Source organism: Cheilinus undulatus, linkage group 7 (genome assembly GCF_018320785.1).
Source record: "Cheilinus undulatus linkage group 7, ASM1832078v1, whole genome shotgun sequence".
Classification (NCBI taxonomy): Eukaryota; Metazoa; Chordata; class Actinopteri; order Labriformes; family Labridae; genus Cheilinus; species Cheilinus undulatus.
The window spans coordinates 32,284,227-32,301,349 of NC_054871.1; the positions used below are offsets into that span (position 1 = coordinate 32,284,227).

The 17,123-nt window shown below is 38.5% G+C and overlaps 1 protein-coding gene across 2 annotated transcripts in view; it reads left to right on the plus strand.

Annotated features, from left to right (window-relative positions):
• The window catches only part of ssbp4 (single stranded DNA binding protein 4), a 130,989-nt gene extending 118,901 nt beyond the window's left edge, over positions 1–12,088 (plus strand). The window contains exons 9-17 of one of the 2 annotated variants that reach the window (XM_041791851.1): positions 973–1,037; positions 2,480–2,525; positions 2,628–2,663; positions 2,796–2,850; positions 5,823–5,893; positions 7,236–7,314; positions 7,709–7,737; positions 7,825–7,926; positions 10,473–12,088. In XM_041791851.1, coding sequence (XP_041647785.1) covers positions 973–1,037; positions 2,480–2,525; positions 2,628–2,663; positions 2,796–2,850; positions 5,823–5,893; positions 7,236–7,314; positions 7,709–7,737; positions 7,825–7,926; positions 10,473–10,502 — 513 coding nt within the window. In that variant the 3' untranslated portion in view covers positions 10,503–12,088. The remainder of the gene's footprint in view (positions 1–972; positions 1,038–2,479; positions 2,526–2,627; positions 2,664–2,795; positions 2,851–5,822; positions 5,894–7,235; positions 7,315–7,708; positions 7,738–7,824; positions 7,927–10,472) is intronic. The other variant, XM_041791850.1, reaches the window with a different exon arrangement.
• Positions 12,089–17,123: the final 5,035 nt, after the last annotated feature.

Consider the following 17,123-nt stretch of genomic DNA (forward strand, 5'->3'; position numbering starts at 1 on the left):
GACAGCCAGATTTGGTTATTGGATTGTCAGTTTATGAACAAAAACAAAGTGTGTTCGCCTTCATTTGGACCTGCCATAAAAGCAGCTATAATAGCAAATGCATCCAGATGATCCTCTGCTGAGGATAAAATTCTGGTTCAGTCAGCCTCATAACTTTGCCGCTAAATATCCAAAGCTCTCTGATGATTAGCTTGGCTCCGACCAGATCTCAACCACTGCCAGCAGCCGTTCCACATGTTAAATCCTACTTGCCGACTCTCACCTAGGGGACAAACAGAGGCGGAAAACTCAAGCTGCTGTGAGCAAGCCACCACCAACACATTTAAACCCCAAACTGGTGCCAAGTTTGGCGCTGTTGTTTTCCTTTTATCATGTTATTTTTTGTTGTTGTGATACATAAGATGCTTAAACAACAGTGTCCCTTTGAATAACCATTACCAACCAGCTGCTGCATTCTGCACCCAACCACCACCCGCTCCAACATCACCTCACACAAAGGCGCACACGCACACAGACACACTCTCCCCGTGCCCCTCGGCCCCTCTCTGTGCCACCCTGGCTCGGTGACTTTGGCAGCGAGCGCACCAGCAGCTGGTGTGGCATCTGCTCGACAAGTGTAATCGTCTGCTGAACAAAACTCTTCCTCTGAGTGAAGCTGCTCTCTGGCCTATCCCCCTACTCGTTCACTCTCTCTATATCTGTCTCACTCACTCACACTAACACATACATACATGCACATACACAGACATGTTAGCATGCCAAACCCGCCTGCTGGGCAGCCAAGAAAACGTACATGCAAACACACAGAGGGGAGCATGCTCAACATACAGACGCACACCCACACAGAGCTCAGATATCCCATAATTAAACAGTAGTTAGTGGGAGACATGATGGTCGCTGACCTTCATTAAGATTCAAACATCTAGACAGAGCAGGTGTGGGACGGCCCGCTGACTGTGTGTCTTTTTGCAGAACTACGGCGGAGGGATGAGGCCTCCTCCAAACTCCATGGGGCCAGGGATGCCCGGCATGAACATGTGAGTTAACTTAAGAATAGAAAGTAAATATTTTATTTATTCTGTTGCCATGGAAATAGCCCAACTTTGGGTTAAAGCCTTTCTTTTTCTAACAGAAAAGATCTTCTGTTGTCATTGTTCTTGCCTTGTTTCAAAACTGATGAACGTTTTCAAAAGATCACTAAAAAAGAATTAAATACATGGTTTTTGCTACATTTTTAGAAATTATAACTTTTAATTGAAACTGTGCTGTATTATCAACTGAATAAATCTTGTAAGGTAAAAGATCAAGTAATGATTTGCTGTTCACGACTGAGCCTGCTCTACGAATTGGCTGTTTGAGTGCTAGTTTTCTTTCCTCCATCCTTTGTTGTTATACAAACCACTTTAAAAAAGCTAAACTAGAACAAAATGAAGAGCCATTTGGGAGCGAAACAAAAGGCTCTTCTGAGCTGAGCCTAATGATTTGGATCTCTTACAAGAGACAGATTTCCCATCACAACAGGAACATCAGTGGGGGAAAGTGAGAGGCTAGATAGACATCAGCTGAGGCAACATGGGCAAGATCAGAGTTTAATGTAAACCACATCAACACTTTGAACGTTTGGCATAGTCGTAATCAGCTGAAAGCATGACCTTTTGGTAGCCTTTCTCTATGCAAAACATCCCTACTTGCTTCCCAAGGGGAGCTCTCTGCTGCTGTGTGACACCATCTGCAAAGAACCTGTAGCTAAATCCAAGCTAGTTGCTTCACTGGCAGCAGCCATTGTTTACTGGGTTGCAGTATAAATAAACCACGCCCATGGCTAACACTTCGTTCTGCTTGAATGATTAGTCCATCAATTCTAAGAATGAGCACAAGCGTTTCAGATTGGAGCTTTGCAAATGGATATGCCTAATGACAGAAATGGAATCTGGCCAATCCATTGGCTTTCCAGGTTTAAGTCTGCACACTGTGTTTCTCCTCATGTGAAACCTAGCTGGTGTTAGCAGTAATAGACATTAAAAACTAAATTTATAGAAATTATTTTTCTTATTGCTAAGGGTTTTATTTGGATTTTTAGGTCATAAAGAGGCATTAGGATGTTTTTCAGTCTGTGGATCAGTAGGTAGAGCTGACCATCTCACAATCAGAGGGTCGTTGGTTCGATCCCCAGCTCCTGCAGTCACATGATGTTTCCTTTGGCAAGACACTTAACCCCAATGTGCTCCCATTGCTTCATCAGTGGTGTATATGAATTGGATGGCCAATTTTTCATCGTAACCTCTGCCATCAGTGTGTGAATGTGGAGTGAATGGGAGTGAATGGGTAGGTGTGACCTGCAGTGTAATAGCGACTAGAAAAGGTCTCTACAAGCTCAAGTCCTTTTATGTTTCCTCCCTTTTAAACTAATTTGGTTCTATAGTTCAAATGTCTTGCCTGCCACATCTCTTCCATTGAATATCTGTGTTTGTTTCCTCAGGGGTCCCGGCGGAAGAGGTCCATGGCCAAACCCCAACACCAACTCAGTGAGTCATCCTCCTTCGCATCTTTATCTCCAACATGACTGAGAGTGTTTACGATAACAGGGTCTCATGTTTTGTTTCACCTTGGGCCTTTTCTCTCCACAGATAGCTTATTCATCTTCATCTCCAGGCAACTATGTGGTAAGTGTCCCGTCATGGACTCGTGTTCAACCACGGGCCATAAATTACCTGTCATGCAGTGATATCTAACAGGCACGCTGCCATCTGAAGTGCACTCAGAGCTCATTTCTCTTTTTTCTGTTCACCCCTCAGGGCCCTCCAGGGGGAGGCGGCCCACCAGGAACTCCTATCATGCCTAGCCCTGGAGGTGAGTTGTATACCTCAGTTTCTTTTCTTTTACTCTTATCTAGTGTTCAGTGAAGAAAGACTGTGTCTTAGAAACATCAAGCCTGTTCCCTGTCAGATACATATAACTCTCTGAGAGAAACAGGCAGAGACATGCTTCAAATACTTCAAAAATCAAGTTTTTAGGAGCATTTTTTAAGGTTTAAATGGTTAAATGTTGTACCAAGCCCAATGTCTGTTGAAAAATTCTACTTAGAAAATTCTAATTTCTTTTTTCAGTATGGGACATGTTTGATTTCCTCCGTTTTTTCTTGAATTTTGCAGTAGTAGTAATGAATGATCACGCTCTAGCTGGCTTACAAGGAAAAACAACCTGTAGAGACAGCAAAAGCATGTGAAACACAATCTGCCAAAATGCCATCTCATGCATTAAAGTGCAGCCAGAAATCAGTTTGAGATAAAAAATTTCAACTTGAGCGACCGCTCTGCTCTGGGCTGTTTTGTGAAAGCCGTATAGTTCCTGGAGCACATCAGAAATGATTGATCTGGCCTCTATTCAACAGAAAAACATTTCAGAGTACTTTTCTTTTCTTGAGAAGATAACTGACTAAGCATACGTTTTTATTTTTTACAACTCTGCATCATCATGTTGCTATTTCAGCAAACTTAAGACCTATTAAGCACAAGTAAATCTCAACAAAATTGGTTTTGCTAATTGAACCGTCAAAATACAGAGTATGAAGTCATGTCTTGTAGTTGTTCATCACTAACCACGCTCTGAAGTTTGTCATGGTTTTCAAAGACATCCAGTATATCATCATGATACAATAGCTGATGCTTTCAAAGACAGCTCTGCCCTTGATATGGAATATAATTTGAAGCATACCTGGTTAAGATTATAGTTGTGGTTGTTTTTGAGAAATGGCAAACAGCCTTGAGCTTGTGTAGCACTTTTCTAGTCTACTGTACCTGTGACTTCTCAAAGCACACTTAGTAAGACTGTAACACTGCTTGAACTCATGGTGATACTTGTGGGTCATTATGATAATATTATAAAGATACAGTCTAGACCTGCCCTCTTTGTAGAGTCCAGTGGCGGACACTAAACACTGCATATCCACACAAACACACCATTCCCACTGTGAGCATGGTGGTGGCAGCATGATGCTTCTTAAAAGCCGGCCCTGGATAGCTTGTTAAGGCAGAGGGTTAAATGAATGCAGCAAAATATAGGAAATTCCTTGAGGACAATCTTATTGAGTCTGCAAGAGAACTGCAGCTTTGGAGCTTTTCAAGCAAGACGATGACCCGAAGCATACGGCGAAAGCTACGTAGAAATGGTTTAAAAACAACAAGGTGAATGTTCTGGAGTGACCATGTTAAAACCCAGACTTCAATCCCATACAGAATTAGTGTCTGGGTTTGAAAAGGGCTGTTCACACCTGATTGCTGTGCAACCTTACAGAGCTTGAGCAGTTTGAAGAGTGGAGTAAAATTACAGTGTCCAGATGTGCAAGCCTGATGGAGACCTATCCACACAGACTCAGTGCTGTGATAGCAGCCAGAGGTGCATCTACTAAATGCTGACTTGAAGGGGGTGAATTTCTTTGTAGTCATTATTTATCTTACATATTTTAATTTAATTGACATTACTTTGTAGAAATATGTGTCCACTTCGACATTAAAGAGTTTGTATTGTTTGTTGTTTTTTTGTTAGAAAAAAAAACAAATTCTATCAACCATCACTGACTTATAAAAATCAGTAAAAGGGTAATATATCGAATGAATACTTTTTATAGACACTGCAACCCCTGACCTTTCAACTGAGAGATGACCGACTATCCACTGAGCCACAGTCGCCTCAAGTAGCATTTTTTGTTAGCATTTTCAATTTAAACCACATTCTGGACGTCATTCTAGTGTCATTAGCTTGTTTTTTTCTTTGTATAAGAGCTGTAGGGAGAAAAAAAGAGAAAAAGAGGCATTTTAGTATGTAATCCATCTCAGCTTTGACCCATCAAAGTAGCATCTCCGTGGAGGATAAGCTGAGAACAAAACGCTGCTGGCTGATCTCCTGTAGATGTTCTCTTTCTGCTGGCCTGTGGAGAGCTTCTTTTTGTGTCCACTATTTATTATTTATATACGTACCTCTATTGTGATACGTTGCCGGGGCAACCTTTTGCACAAAACGCTCCTGCTCACACGTACACTGGGAGGGGAAAACATATTTCCACCGCAGTCGCCAAGACTGTGCACGTACCATCACACATGCACGAACCTCGGACAAAAATTCACACCTCCCACTCAGTACTGCCCCCCTCCTTCAGTCACGACAACACAAGCTAGATTCAGGGACAATAACAGGCAAGATCTCTCTTCACTTTACTGGATCCATCTCCTCTTCAGTCATAAAAACTGTTAGTCCTATTTTTTTCCTGCTGCTCTCAGGTCAATGTATTTCTCCCTGCAATGTCAGATCAAGGTCACCTCAGCTTTCGGAATCTTTTCTGGACAAACACACAGACACAGGGAGTGACGTTGACACAGCGTGTGTTGGTTGTTGCTAAGTTGCAAGAGTGTCCACATAAAAACTTGCTCTAATCTCCTGATTGTAGGAAGAGGAGATAATAGGTTTCTTTTACTGCACATTGCCTTGTATAGACTGACTGACTGACAGACAGATTCTCTGTCATTATGCACTGGCTCCTAGAGGAGCAGAGTTTTGTCATGTGCAGCTGAAATAACATCATGTATGGGCTAAGCTGAAAATGAAAAATTAAACCTAAAACATGTCATATACAGTGCAACTCTGATCATTTCTGTGCACCTAAGCTTTTTTCCCCATTCATCACCTAATCCCAGAACTACAAAAAGCATGTGTCTTTTCATTTTAGAACAGTTAACAACAAATTAAACAATTTGAACAGAGAAAATAATGCAAAGCTGATCTGTAACTATTCTGATTTTAAATATCTGACTGCTCTTTTTCTACAGATTCAACAAACTCAAGTGAAAACATCTACACAATGATGAACCCTATCGGCCCAGGTGGAAATAGACCTAATGTATGTAACATTTAATTTTTTAAAGCTATTTCATAAGTTTAGCATTTTTTTTTATTTAGATGCCTTAAATATCCTCCTGACCCCCTGCATGTACATATGAGGACACTGATTTTTGTTTTTCTGACAACATAGTATTTCATTCTACTGTTAGGATTTTTTAAATATGTTTAAGGTTAAAAGTTTAAGTAATTTACATGAAGTGTCAGGGATATTTGCCTTGAAATTTTCAAATTTTGGGGATATGTTTGTATTTTTTGGTGAGTTTGATTAGAAGTTTTGCGTGGACTTGCTTTGAAATGAATTTGGGGAATTTGTTTGCATTTTGGGGGGATATGGTCGGGGTTTTTGTGGGGAGCAGGGATGTCAATTTCATGGAAATTTAAGAGAATATGTTTTGGGGGAGTTTGATTGGAAATTTTCCATAGATTTCCATTGAAATTTGGGGAAATGTTTTAATTTGAGTCCATTTTACTGAAAGTTTAGGATCAAATTTGCTTTGAAACTTTGGGGAATTTTCATGGAATTTTGGGGGAAATTTTCATTCAGATCTTAGGCTTTTTCAGAAAGTTTTCCTAAAACATTTGGGGATTATTTAAGCAAACTTTCTTTTTGACTTTGATTGGAATTTGGGAAATTTCATGAATTTCATGAAAATGTAAGGGAAATTGTTTCAGGGTATTTTGTTTAATTAATTTGGGGAGAATTATGTAGATGGTTTAGGATTGACTTTGCCTTGGATTTTTTGGGGAAAATGCTTGAAAATTCCTTGAATTTCATGGAATTCATGGGGTTGTTCTATTATTACTGAAACATTTTTTGGGATTGTTCAAGCCAATTTGGGAGGGATTTTTAAGTGATTTTAAAAGAAATTTCAAAGACTTTTCATAAAAATATTTCCTTGGAAATTTTTGAAAATGTTTTAGGGAATATGGGGGGATTTTTTAATGCTTTGGAATTCCAACTGGCCGACACAGCCAAAACTTTAATCAAAAACCTCCTCAGTGATGTGTTATCTCTGCAGAAACAGCCTTCCAGAGAAATGTTGTGCTGTTTGTTTTGGAGCAGCCATCTTAAGCACTTTAAAAATATTTTGTTTGTGATAAGGATTTTGCAAGAAAAGAAAAAATAGTTTTGTTTTGTGTTGTACAATACGATAAACCTATTGTCCTCATAAGCAGACATTTTTGTTAAAACTACTGTATGTCCTCTTCAAAGACATGACTTAGGTTTTGTACTTTTCCCAAATAAGTAGAAGCTAAAACTGAATTCCAAATGTAAGGTCAGGTCTCAGAAAGATATACTTTTGTCATACTTTCTTTGCTAATTGTACGGTTTCCTTTAGTTCCCAATGGGACCAGGTCCTGATGGGCCCATGGGTGGAATGGGAGCGATGGAGCAGCATCATATGAATGGATCACTAGGTAAGAAGCCAAAGACCCAGCAGAATGTGCATGTAACAAGTGTTTGGTTTAATCTCTGGAGTGCATAGAGTGAAACCTGTTACTTCCTATGAGAAAAGATATTTAGAGGTAATGCTCTGCCCTCTAGTGGGTGGTAAAGGAAGTATCTCCTTCCTCCTGGTATTGAACAAGGCTAAATCAGATCAGTGGGGCAGTGAGAGGGCCGATTGATCGTGTTGATGGATCAGTGAAGCTGCTGCTCATCAGTATCAGAAACAAATAGCTTAATTAAAAGATGTGAAGGAAAGGCTTGTACACATGAACACAATATCCTGAACTGATGTTGGATGAGCAGCTGAGGATTAGCTTCTCTTTACCTCATAATGATTTCTCTTTTGTCCATCTCTGATCACAGGCTCTGGTGACATGGATGGGTTGCCAAAGGTGAGACTTACCTTTCAGTCTGTTTGTCTATTTGTCCCTTTGTAAAAGATCTGTGCCCTTATTGGTGCTTTTGTGTTGATATTGTAGAATTCTCCCAACAACATGGCGGGCATGAACAATCCTCCGGGCACTCCGCGAGACGACGGAGAGATGGCAGGCAACTTTTTAAACCCATTCCAAAGTGAAAGTGTGAGTATAAAGACAAACATCACACTTAAAACTGGGACTACTAGAAGACTTAGTAAAATCCACTTCAGCAGGGGCAAGGCAAGGAACAAGATGTTTAATCCCTAAATTCCCTAGATTACATTCATATTGGCAGAGTGGATGTAGCTAGATCACATTTAGATCACAACAAAAATGTATTTCTTATTAATATAATTGATCACTTTGGTCTGAGGTTCATTAGCAAGACAAATAGGTTTTATCTCTAACACCTGTTCATTTGTGAATGTATGCTGTCTACGTTCACATTGGGCTGGAGTCACAAATAATCAAAAGACACCACTCATTTGTGGACTGAACTAATTGTCAGATTTTCTAACCGAAGGAAATTTTAAAAAAGACCACTCCAAAGATATGTTCCATTATATATCTCATGTACACATATTTCTCCTCCCACATACAATATTATTTTATTATTGTAGTAATTGCAAAAAATAATGACTGTTAAAGTAAAACAAGGTGCAGTACTTTTAGACCAGAAAAATGAAACCAAAAATAAGAGACCACTTCAAATTTCCAAGACAGTCTGGCTGTGGATTGGACACCCTCTCTTGTAGACCACTATAGTGAGATGCTGTATCCGTCAGGACAAAACTTTCAAAATAAAACTGATCAAATTTATGGTTAGGATGGCAAAAATTAAAAGTAAAAAATATGACCTGCAAAATGTAATTACAAAAGGTTTGATAAAGTGGCTGCTTCCAAGAAAAAGCTTATCATCTATTAAAACACTTGCAGCTAACGTAGCTAAGACTAAAGCTACTGAAGCTGTATTAGCTGCCTAAGCTATGTGGGTAACGTAGCTGAAGACTGTGCACTGTTTACAGTTTTGCAAATCTCTTAAACCATTATCATATTTATGTAAAATAGCTACATAGCTAACATAGCTACATAGCTAACATAGCTACTATAACTATGTAGCTTACGTAGGTAACGGTAACAAAAATATATTTTCTATGTTAGCCTATGTTACGTTTGCTAAAGCTTAAATAGCCATGTTAGGTTCATAGCAGCATTACCTACATTTTATCAGGAAAAATGTCAGAGATGGTTAAAAAACTTTTTTTCCAGGAGTGTTCAACACAGCAAACAGAGTTTCAGACAAAGACTGTGATATACAGAAAACACAAAATATGTAGTCTAAATGCATCATAGGTAAATGATAATTTAAGAAAGAACCACATTTGTGAATTAATCAAAACATCTACAGCCAGATGTGTCTGCCTCCAAGTCTTTCATCCTTCTCTTATAAGTGTCCACTTAGCTAAATTAGCTACATTAGCATAAGCTACATTTGCTAATGAAGCTAAAGCAAGCCACTGTTGGATTGACTACTTCTAAAACATGTGTACACATTATTTAACCCTGGATTACACCTTTATTCAGTTGTATTTATGAAACGCTGCGTAGTCTGCAGTGTTTGCAGTGTGGCTTTTCCATGGTTGTAACTGCCAGACTTTTTTTTATCAATAAAGTTGAATTAAAAAAAAAAAAAAGTCTAGAAGAGGAACTTTCTCAGTAATAAATTACATCACTTCCATTCTGACAAATGTTGTGTGCCACAGTTTTGGTCTGCAAGAGGGGGCGAGTAAGATCTGCAGTCTGCAGCGAGACCCTTCTTCAAAATAGAAGAAAATTTTGGGTGGGTGTAAAGTGCAGTGAAAAAGAAGCTACAAGTCCTGTATATTTGATTTGTTTAAAGAAAACTTAAGTAAATTTAATTCTTTAGATTTTATGGTCAAAGAGTGCAAGTATCTTCTTTATAATAATGTTTTAAACAGGTTACATAAGACTGACTTTGTTCAACTCAGTGTTTCTGAGTAAAAATGTTAGTTTTTACAGTTTACAAATGTTTGACATTGCACACTGCTGTCACAATCAGAACTTAAACTCAGTAACAGAAAAAACAGTCGAGCTTTCACAAGAGAACCCAGCAATGACTGAAAAAAAACGTGTAGCATTGAACTTCAGACCTATAGCAGACCTGTAACTACTGTTAATTTAACATGAAATTAGACAAAAAACAACCTACAAGCCAGTCTGTATCTGCTCTTTTTAATACATTATTCCAAAAGATCTTGATGCAAGAAGTCTTTATGTTAACTTGAGCTGATAGTCAGTCTTTAATATTTTGCACTGATTTCTTTAATACCACTTATAAACACTGCATGCACAAACACCAGCATGCAAACAGACCATGTAATATGCTTTCTCTGATGCATGGAGAGACTGTCATAAAGTGATTAATATGAAACTGACATTTTGTTGCATTATCTTCACTGTAATCTGTTATTCCTTAACATTTTCCCCCTTGGCTGAACTCTGCTTTGCTTGCATCTGATTTACTGACATAGAAAACAAATAGGAAAAGGCTAATTATGTTAAATGTATGCTGAGGAGGTGAAGTTTAGTTGGTAAACTGCTCTTATCTTGTACTGGAAAGTATGAGAAGTTTAACATAGTTTTGGCTTATCTTTCTCCCCCTCCCTCTCTTTTTTCTCTCTTTACAGTATTCACCCAACATGACGATGAGTGTGTGATTTTTTTTTTTTTTTTTTCTTTTGTTTTATTTTATTTCTTTTTCATCTCCCCTTATCCCAATCTCCCTCTCCGGTGGTGCGACTTGCATTACCCCTCTTCCTTCCCTTCCCTTTCCCTCTTCCTTGTGGATGGTGTGCTGTGCCACACAGCCCCTGGGGATGCCCCTGGAAAGCAGGACTCCCCTCAAGGCCCCCCACCCCAACGCCTGTAAAATGGGTGTGAGAGCATGAAGAGTCCGCCAAGCGAAAGGAAGGATCTTTTTGTCTTCACTTCTCGGGTCTCAACACAGGTCCTAGGACAGCAAGAGACTGTCTCTCCAAAAAAACCCAAGCCTGCCCCTGTGGGTGGCATTCAACCCCAGTCAAGAAGACATTTGCATCTTCTACCACTCCTTCAAATCATGCTGATCATAACTCATGAGAGTGTGACTGATGGAGGCTGAAACCTCGTTGAAAAACTCTGCTCCTTTGGCGGGAATGATTTTTTAAAAAGACAAAAAGAGGAACTGATAAAGTTATTTTAGGACATGAATTGTTTTCATTCAATGTTTGTATTTTTGGTTTCATGATGGTAATATTATTGTTATAATTTTCATAATTGATATTATTCTACTAATGTAGTTTTGATTTCCTGTAAAGGGCACATTTTATCTCAGCAGCAGCATCAACAATGACAGAATAAGCACACAGTGGAAAAATGCACAATAATTTTCTGTTTACATGATTCTAGGTTTTATTGTTGTTTGTCTTGTGTTTGTGTCAGTCACTTTCACTTCACACACTTCTCCCTACAATCACCCATAGCTTCAGTCGTTGCTGTTCATATGATTGTAGCACTAAATGCAAACTTTAAAGGTGATCTAGATAATTGTCCACGCTATTCAAACAGGCTTTTCTGATACAAAGTGTCTGCTGGATGATGCTACGTCTTGCTATCTTGTCTTAAAACGCCCCATTCTCACAGCTTTCTATGTTTTTACTGCCTGGAAGTGGCTCAGGTGCCAGTTCTCTCAGGTGCCAGAGTAAGAGAGCATCACTTCTGTCGATGTAAATAAGACATATTTAGCTTGTATTGTGGTTGTTTTGTTTTTTTTTTAATATTTTTGTTATTTTAAATTGTCTGTGAATACCAGAAAACTTGGTTCCTTCCCTTTCATCACTGTTGACTCCAAGCGGCACTTGTAATCCCACCCAGGAGGCATTCTGGTCCCTGGTTGATGTCTCCTTTTGGACTCCTTGGATATTATGGGACCTCAAATATGCTTATGGAGTTTTCTTTTTGGACGCAGTTCTTCTACATAAATGGGACAATGGATCAGAGTACTGCAATGCTGTAGCAGCCCTGATGACAGGAGATCAGAGGATGCACCTTGGGGGTCATTTGACCATGCAGCCAAGTCAGTCTAAAGAAGAGGAAAAACAATGGAATACTTTTTTACAAGGCAACCCATGGGGGAGGGGAGGCAGCAAAATGGAGGGCCCATGGAGTTGAGGAAAATCATGGTCCATTGTAAAGTTAAGCTGTGATCACCATATTTTATATTTAACCCCAATATTAACCAATCTTATTAAAGAAACAAAATATATTTTTTATTTATTTATGCTGTAGTAAGTTATAGCCTTTTTGAAGTGTTAAGTCCCTTTTCTTAAAACAGAATCACCTTTTGTGGTAATGATAACAATGTGGATGGGCACATTGACTAACCATTTGGAAAATAATTAGCTGAGCCATAATGTCTACAAACAGCAGGATGCCATTATACAATAGTTATTCTATTATTAATTGTGAAAAGAGGCAAAAAGGTGAAAATTGGCAAAAATGTGTTAAAAGTGGTTCCGGTGGGGTTAATATGGGTGAAAAGTGGCAAAAAAATGTTTCACAGGCACAAAATTGGGATAAAGTGGCCAAAAATGGGTTAGAAAAGCCAAACGGTAAAAACATTGGCAGAAAAATGGTGAAAAGCAGCTATAAAGTGGCATGAATGAGTTAGAAGTGGCAAAAATTGGCATCAAAAGTAGTTAAAAAAAGGGGGGGGTAAAAATTTGCAAAAATACGTTAAAAAGTGGCACGAATAAAAAATTTGAACATCAGTACTCAATAACAGCTTGACACTCCAAAATGAGCTAACCAATAGCCAGGACGCTAGCACCAATGCTACTGATCCAACACGTGCATTAATATCATCAATAAATCACAACTGGGAAGGGACCCATTCTCTGGGTTTGTCAGGGGCCCAGTCAACTCTGTTGGCGGGCCTGCTTTTTTAGAGGGTTATGTCATTTTTTTGTGTTATTTTCATCAGATTTTGTTTTGTTTTAAATATATTCAAATGCAAGCCCATAGAATCTGCACACAAAGAGAAGCATTGTGACATATCACGCTATTTAATTTGTCTCTCTGTGTATGTTGGGTGTTCTCTGTCTCTGAGTCTCTCATGGTATCACTGCAGCACTTCTGTCTTTAAACCAACAATAACTAAACAACCATTGTAGCCTCTATGGGTGATGGTGATTTATCAATTTTTCTGATATCAATGTGAACAGATTGTACCTACCAGGGACATCTCCAGGATTTGGCTGTCGGTGGGAAACACTCCCTCTCTCTCTCTGGTGTTTCTTCAGTATAGTGACACACACCTCCCTCGACTTTCCTCCTTACTCCACCCCCCCAAATCGTCTCCCTTTCTTCCCTTTAATTTCCTTTTTTTGTAAATACTGTATAATGCATTTTGATATCATTGACATGTTTTGATATGTCAGTCACTACCAATGAATACAGCTGAAAGTAAATTATAAATAAATCTGTCCATGTTTTTCATAGAGAACGGATGCGCTGACTATTTGGCTCGTGTGGCTAAAAATTTCCATAAAAATGTATAGAATACAGTGACACAATAAATGCAGACTGTATGCTAAAGATTTGTATGGTAGGGAGGATAGGACAGAGAGAGGACAGGACAGAGAGAAGCAAACTGTGGCGTCCTCACTCTGCCCTCGTCTCCTCATGTTTTACTTAAATGTTTTATTGGCTGTCAATGGTTTTCCAAAGGGCATCTTCTCAAAAATGAAAAAAAAAACATGGGACCTCTTATTGCAGTTTTTAATATGAAGGATTTTGTCAATTTAAGAAAACTTTTAAAAAGACTTATGATAACCTTATTTTAAATTAAAACTAGATCAAAAAGTAACTTTGTCCTTTGCTATTCGCTCCTGTTCTAACGTTGTATAGATTGAAGCTCTCTCACTGATCCTCTCTCAGTCCTCTGTGTATATCGATCGTTGGCCATCTCTGTACTTCTATTGTGATGTATAATACTGTACCATTAGAAAGATTTGCTGGTTGGGTGGGATGGTTATGTTGAGTCGGGGAGGAATGGGGGATTCAGGGGGAACGGGAAATGAATGACTCTCCTGTACCATTCATGGTCCTTTCTGATGACACGGCAGTATTCAATATGAAGCAGTCTGTCTCTTGGGTTTGCTTTGTATTTACATGGTAGGATAGTTCAGAATCTTGTCTTAGGGACTTAGGTGTCTTGTGTAGGTAATAAAGATGTTCTTTGTATGTTTCTTTATATTGTAAAGTTTCTTTAGACTGAAAGAAAAACAGATAATTTGCTTATCAAAAAAGAAACAATGCATCAATAATAAATGTCATTTGATTTTTCCTTGTTGTTTGACTCTCTTCCATTTTGATTTTAAACTCTACTCACACAATGAGAAGTTAGACACAGCACAGGCACAATTTAACACAAGTCTTAAATGTAAATCATGTTAATGTAAGGACATGTGGAAGACAAGGATTTACCTTAAACGAGTTCCTCTGACTGAAAGGTTGAAGGATAGGCTTGCCTAATTTAAGATAGGATAGTAAGATAAGAAAAATTTTAATTCTTCTTGGACTCTTCACTGCAGTTACAAAGAGGTTAAAAATCATTCATAAATACAGATCATAACCACAAAACCCATATCAGCTTCAATTCCTTGTAACAGTTTCCACATCTGCATAAAAAAGGCAATGGCAGCAACAGCATATTGATACATTTCCAACCTCTTTGCACAGCCTTTCTCACCTGTTATTCAGAATTTTAATGGATATAGGTACAAATGATTGAACATTTGAGGGTCAAATATTTGACCCATTTATAAGTTTATATTGGTCTCAGAGGTCACCAAAACATGCCTGCGAAGTTTGTTGCTGAAAAAAGACTCAAGTATTGGATTTTTGCATATCTTAAAACCCCTCTGTTTCAGCCCTGCTCAGATCGAGTTGTTTTTGTGTCTGTGGCTTTAAATGTTACTGAGCTGTCTGACACCGCCCCTGACTACACCGCGCTCAGGAAATGGATGTGGTTTAATGGATGTGGCTCTCCTGATCCTCTTCTCAGCTGCCAGCTGAACTTTCTCCCTAGTGGGGAGGGCCAACCAGAACTGGGGGCGAGGTTAACTCCCCACATGACATCATGAGGGGAAAACCTGAGAACGGCTTGTTTCAACACACATTTTCTGAAAGGTGGAGAAAGAGAGGGGAGGAGGGACTGGATTTTTCTGATTCTTGGGGGGGGGTGGACAGGCCAGGCAGTGGTGCAGCACTGGGGATATAGATACAGTGCTGTGAAAAAGTGTTTCTGACCTTCTGGATTTCTTATTTTTTGCATATTTGTCACATTTAAACGTTTCAGATCAACAAAAAAATTATATTAGACAAAGATAATGTGGCTGAAACAAAATGTAGTTTTTAAATGATGATTTTGTCTATTGAGGGAAAAAAGCCATCCAAACCTACCCAAAAAAGTTAAAAAAAAAAAAAAAAAGTAATTGCCCCTAAACCTAATTACTGGTTGTCCCACCCTTGGCAGCAACAACTCGAGCATGAGTTTCTGATAGCTGTCAGTGAGTCCTTTATATCACTGTGGAGGAATTTCAGGCCACTCTTCTTTGCAACATTGTTTTTAATTTAGCCACACTGGAGGGTTATTCAGCATGAATGACCTGTTTAAGGTAATACCACAGCATCTCATCTCTCGGACCATTGTCCTACTGTATAACCCAAGTGTGCTTGAGCTTGAGGTCATGAACTCATGGACAGACATTCCCCTTCAATATTTTCTGGTAGAGAGCAGAATTCATGGTTAAATGAATTACAGCAAGTCATCCAGGTGGTCCTGAGGCAGCAAGTAGCCTCAGACCATCACACTACCACTGCCATGTTTAACTGTTGGTATCAAGGTTATTATAGTTAACTAAAACCAACTTAATAACTAAAACTAAAATTCAAAAATCATTTTAGTTAACTGAAACTAAATGAAAACTAAGCTTGACCAAAAAAACGAAAACTAACTTAAAACTGTATAGTGCGTTTACAAAACTAAAATAAAATAGAAATGGAGACAAAATATCCTTAGTTTTAGTCTTTCACACAACCACACCGACTGGCACCTACACACAAGTCTGTGGAGTGTAAAATTGCCTGATCTGATTGGTTAAGACTTCAGACAGTAGTTTTATGTCTGGAGTTGTATTCAAACATCATCATTAAGTAAATAAAATGATAAGTGAAGAGTAGCCTGTTTGAATATGTTTTTAAAAATGTATTACTTTCGCTCAAACCCAACAGCTATTTGTAAAAAATAAAACTAACACTAAAATTAATTTAAAACTATACCAAAACTAAGCATTTTTGCAAAATAAAAACTAAACTAAACTAACAAACCAGCAGTCAAAACTAATAAACACAGAAAGTGAAAACGAAATAAAAATAGAAACTAATGAAAAATCCAAAACTATTATAACCTTGGTTGGTATGATGCTCTTTTTATGAAATGTGTTAGTTTAACGCCAGATATAGCAGGATGCATATCTTTCTAAAAGTTCAGTGGAGTGATCTTGGTAGGCTGGCCACTCATGGGAAGGTTTGCCACTGTTCCAAGTTTTCTTCAGTTGTGTATAATGGCTCTCAGCATGGTTCACTGGAGGCCTAAAGCCCTAAGACCTAGCCCTAGTCCTAAATTTGCAATTAGCAAGAAACTAGAGAAGCTCCTGTGTGCAGATAAATACCTGATACCAAACATAATAATACAACCCACTAAACCTCTGAGTGACCTTCAAAAGCAAAAACAAGATAGACCATGAAAAAGGAAAACTGATTATTTCAAAATAGGAATTTGTAAGACATTTAATGCTGCCACAGGATAGATGACTCATGTGTTAAATAACATCTCAATACTAAATAGGCCTTGAGAAAAAAAAAATCCCAAACACAACTTGCACAAGTATAGGGCAATTTTAGTTCAGGGCAATATCTTGGTTCACAGAGGACCCCCATGTTAATGCCTATCACAGAAGCTTTAAATCAACATTCAGAGGCAAAACATTTAGGAATAATGCAAATTTATGAGACAATGCCCAAGGACCACATTAATCTGGAAACGGATCTGCTTAAAAGGTGTTGTAAACAACAAAATAAGTAAATGACTGTATTGACAAGTTGTTTCTGCCCACTCAAAACCTCGCAAGTATACTTTGAACTTTGTGCTGGCTACAAACCCTCTGTAGCAACAAAATATATACAGAGAAAGAGCTGATTTTCTACAACAAAAACAGAAATTGAAGTCATTCAGT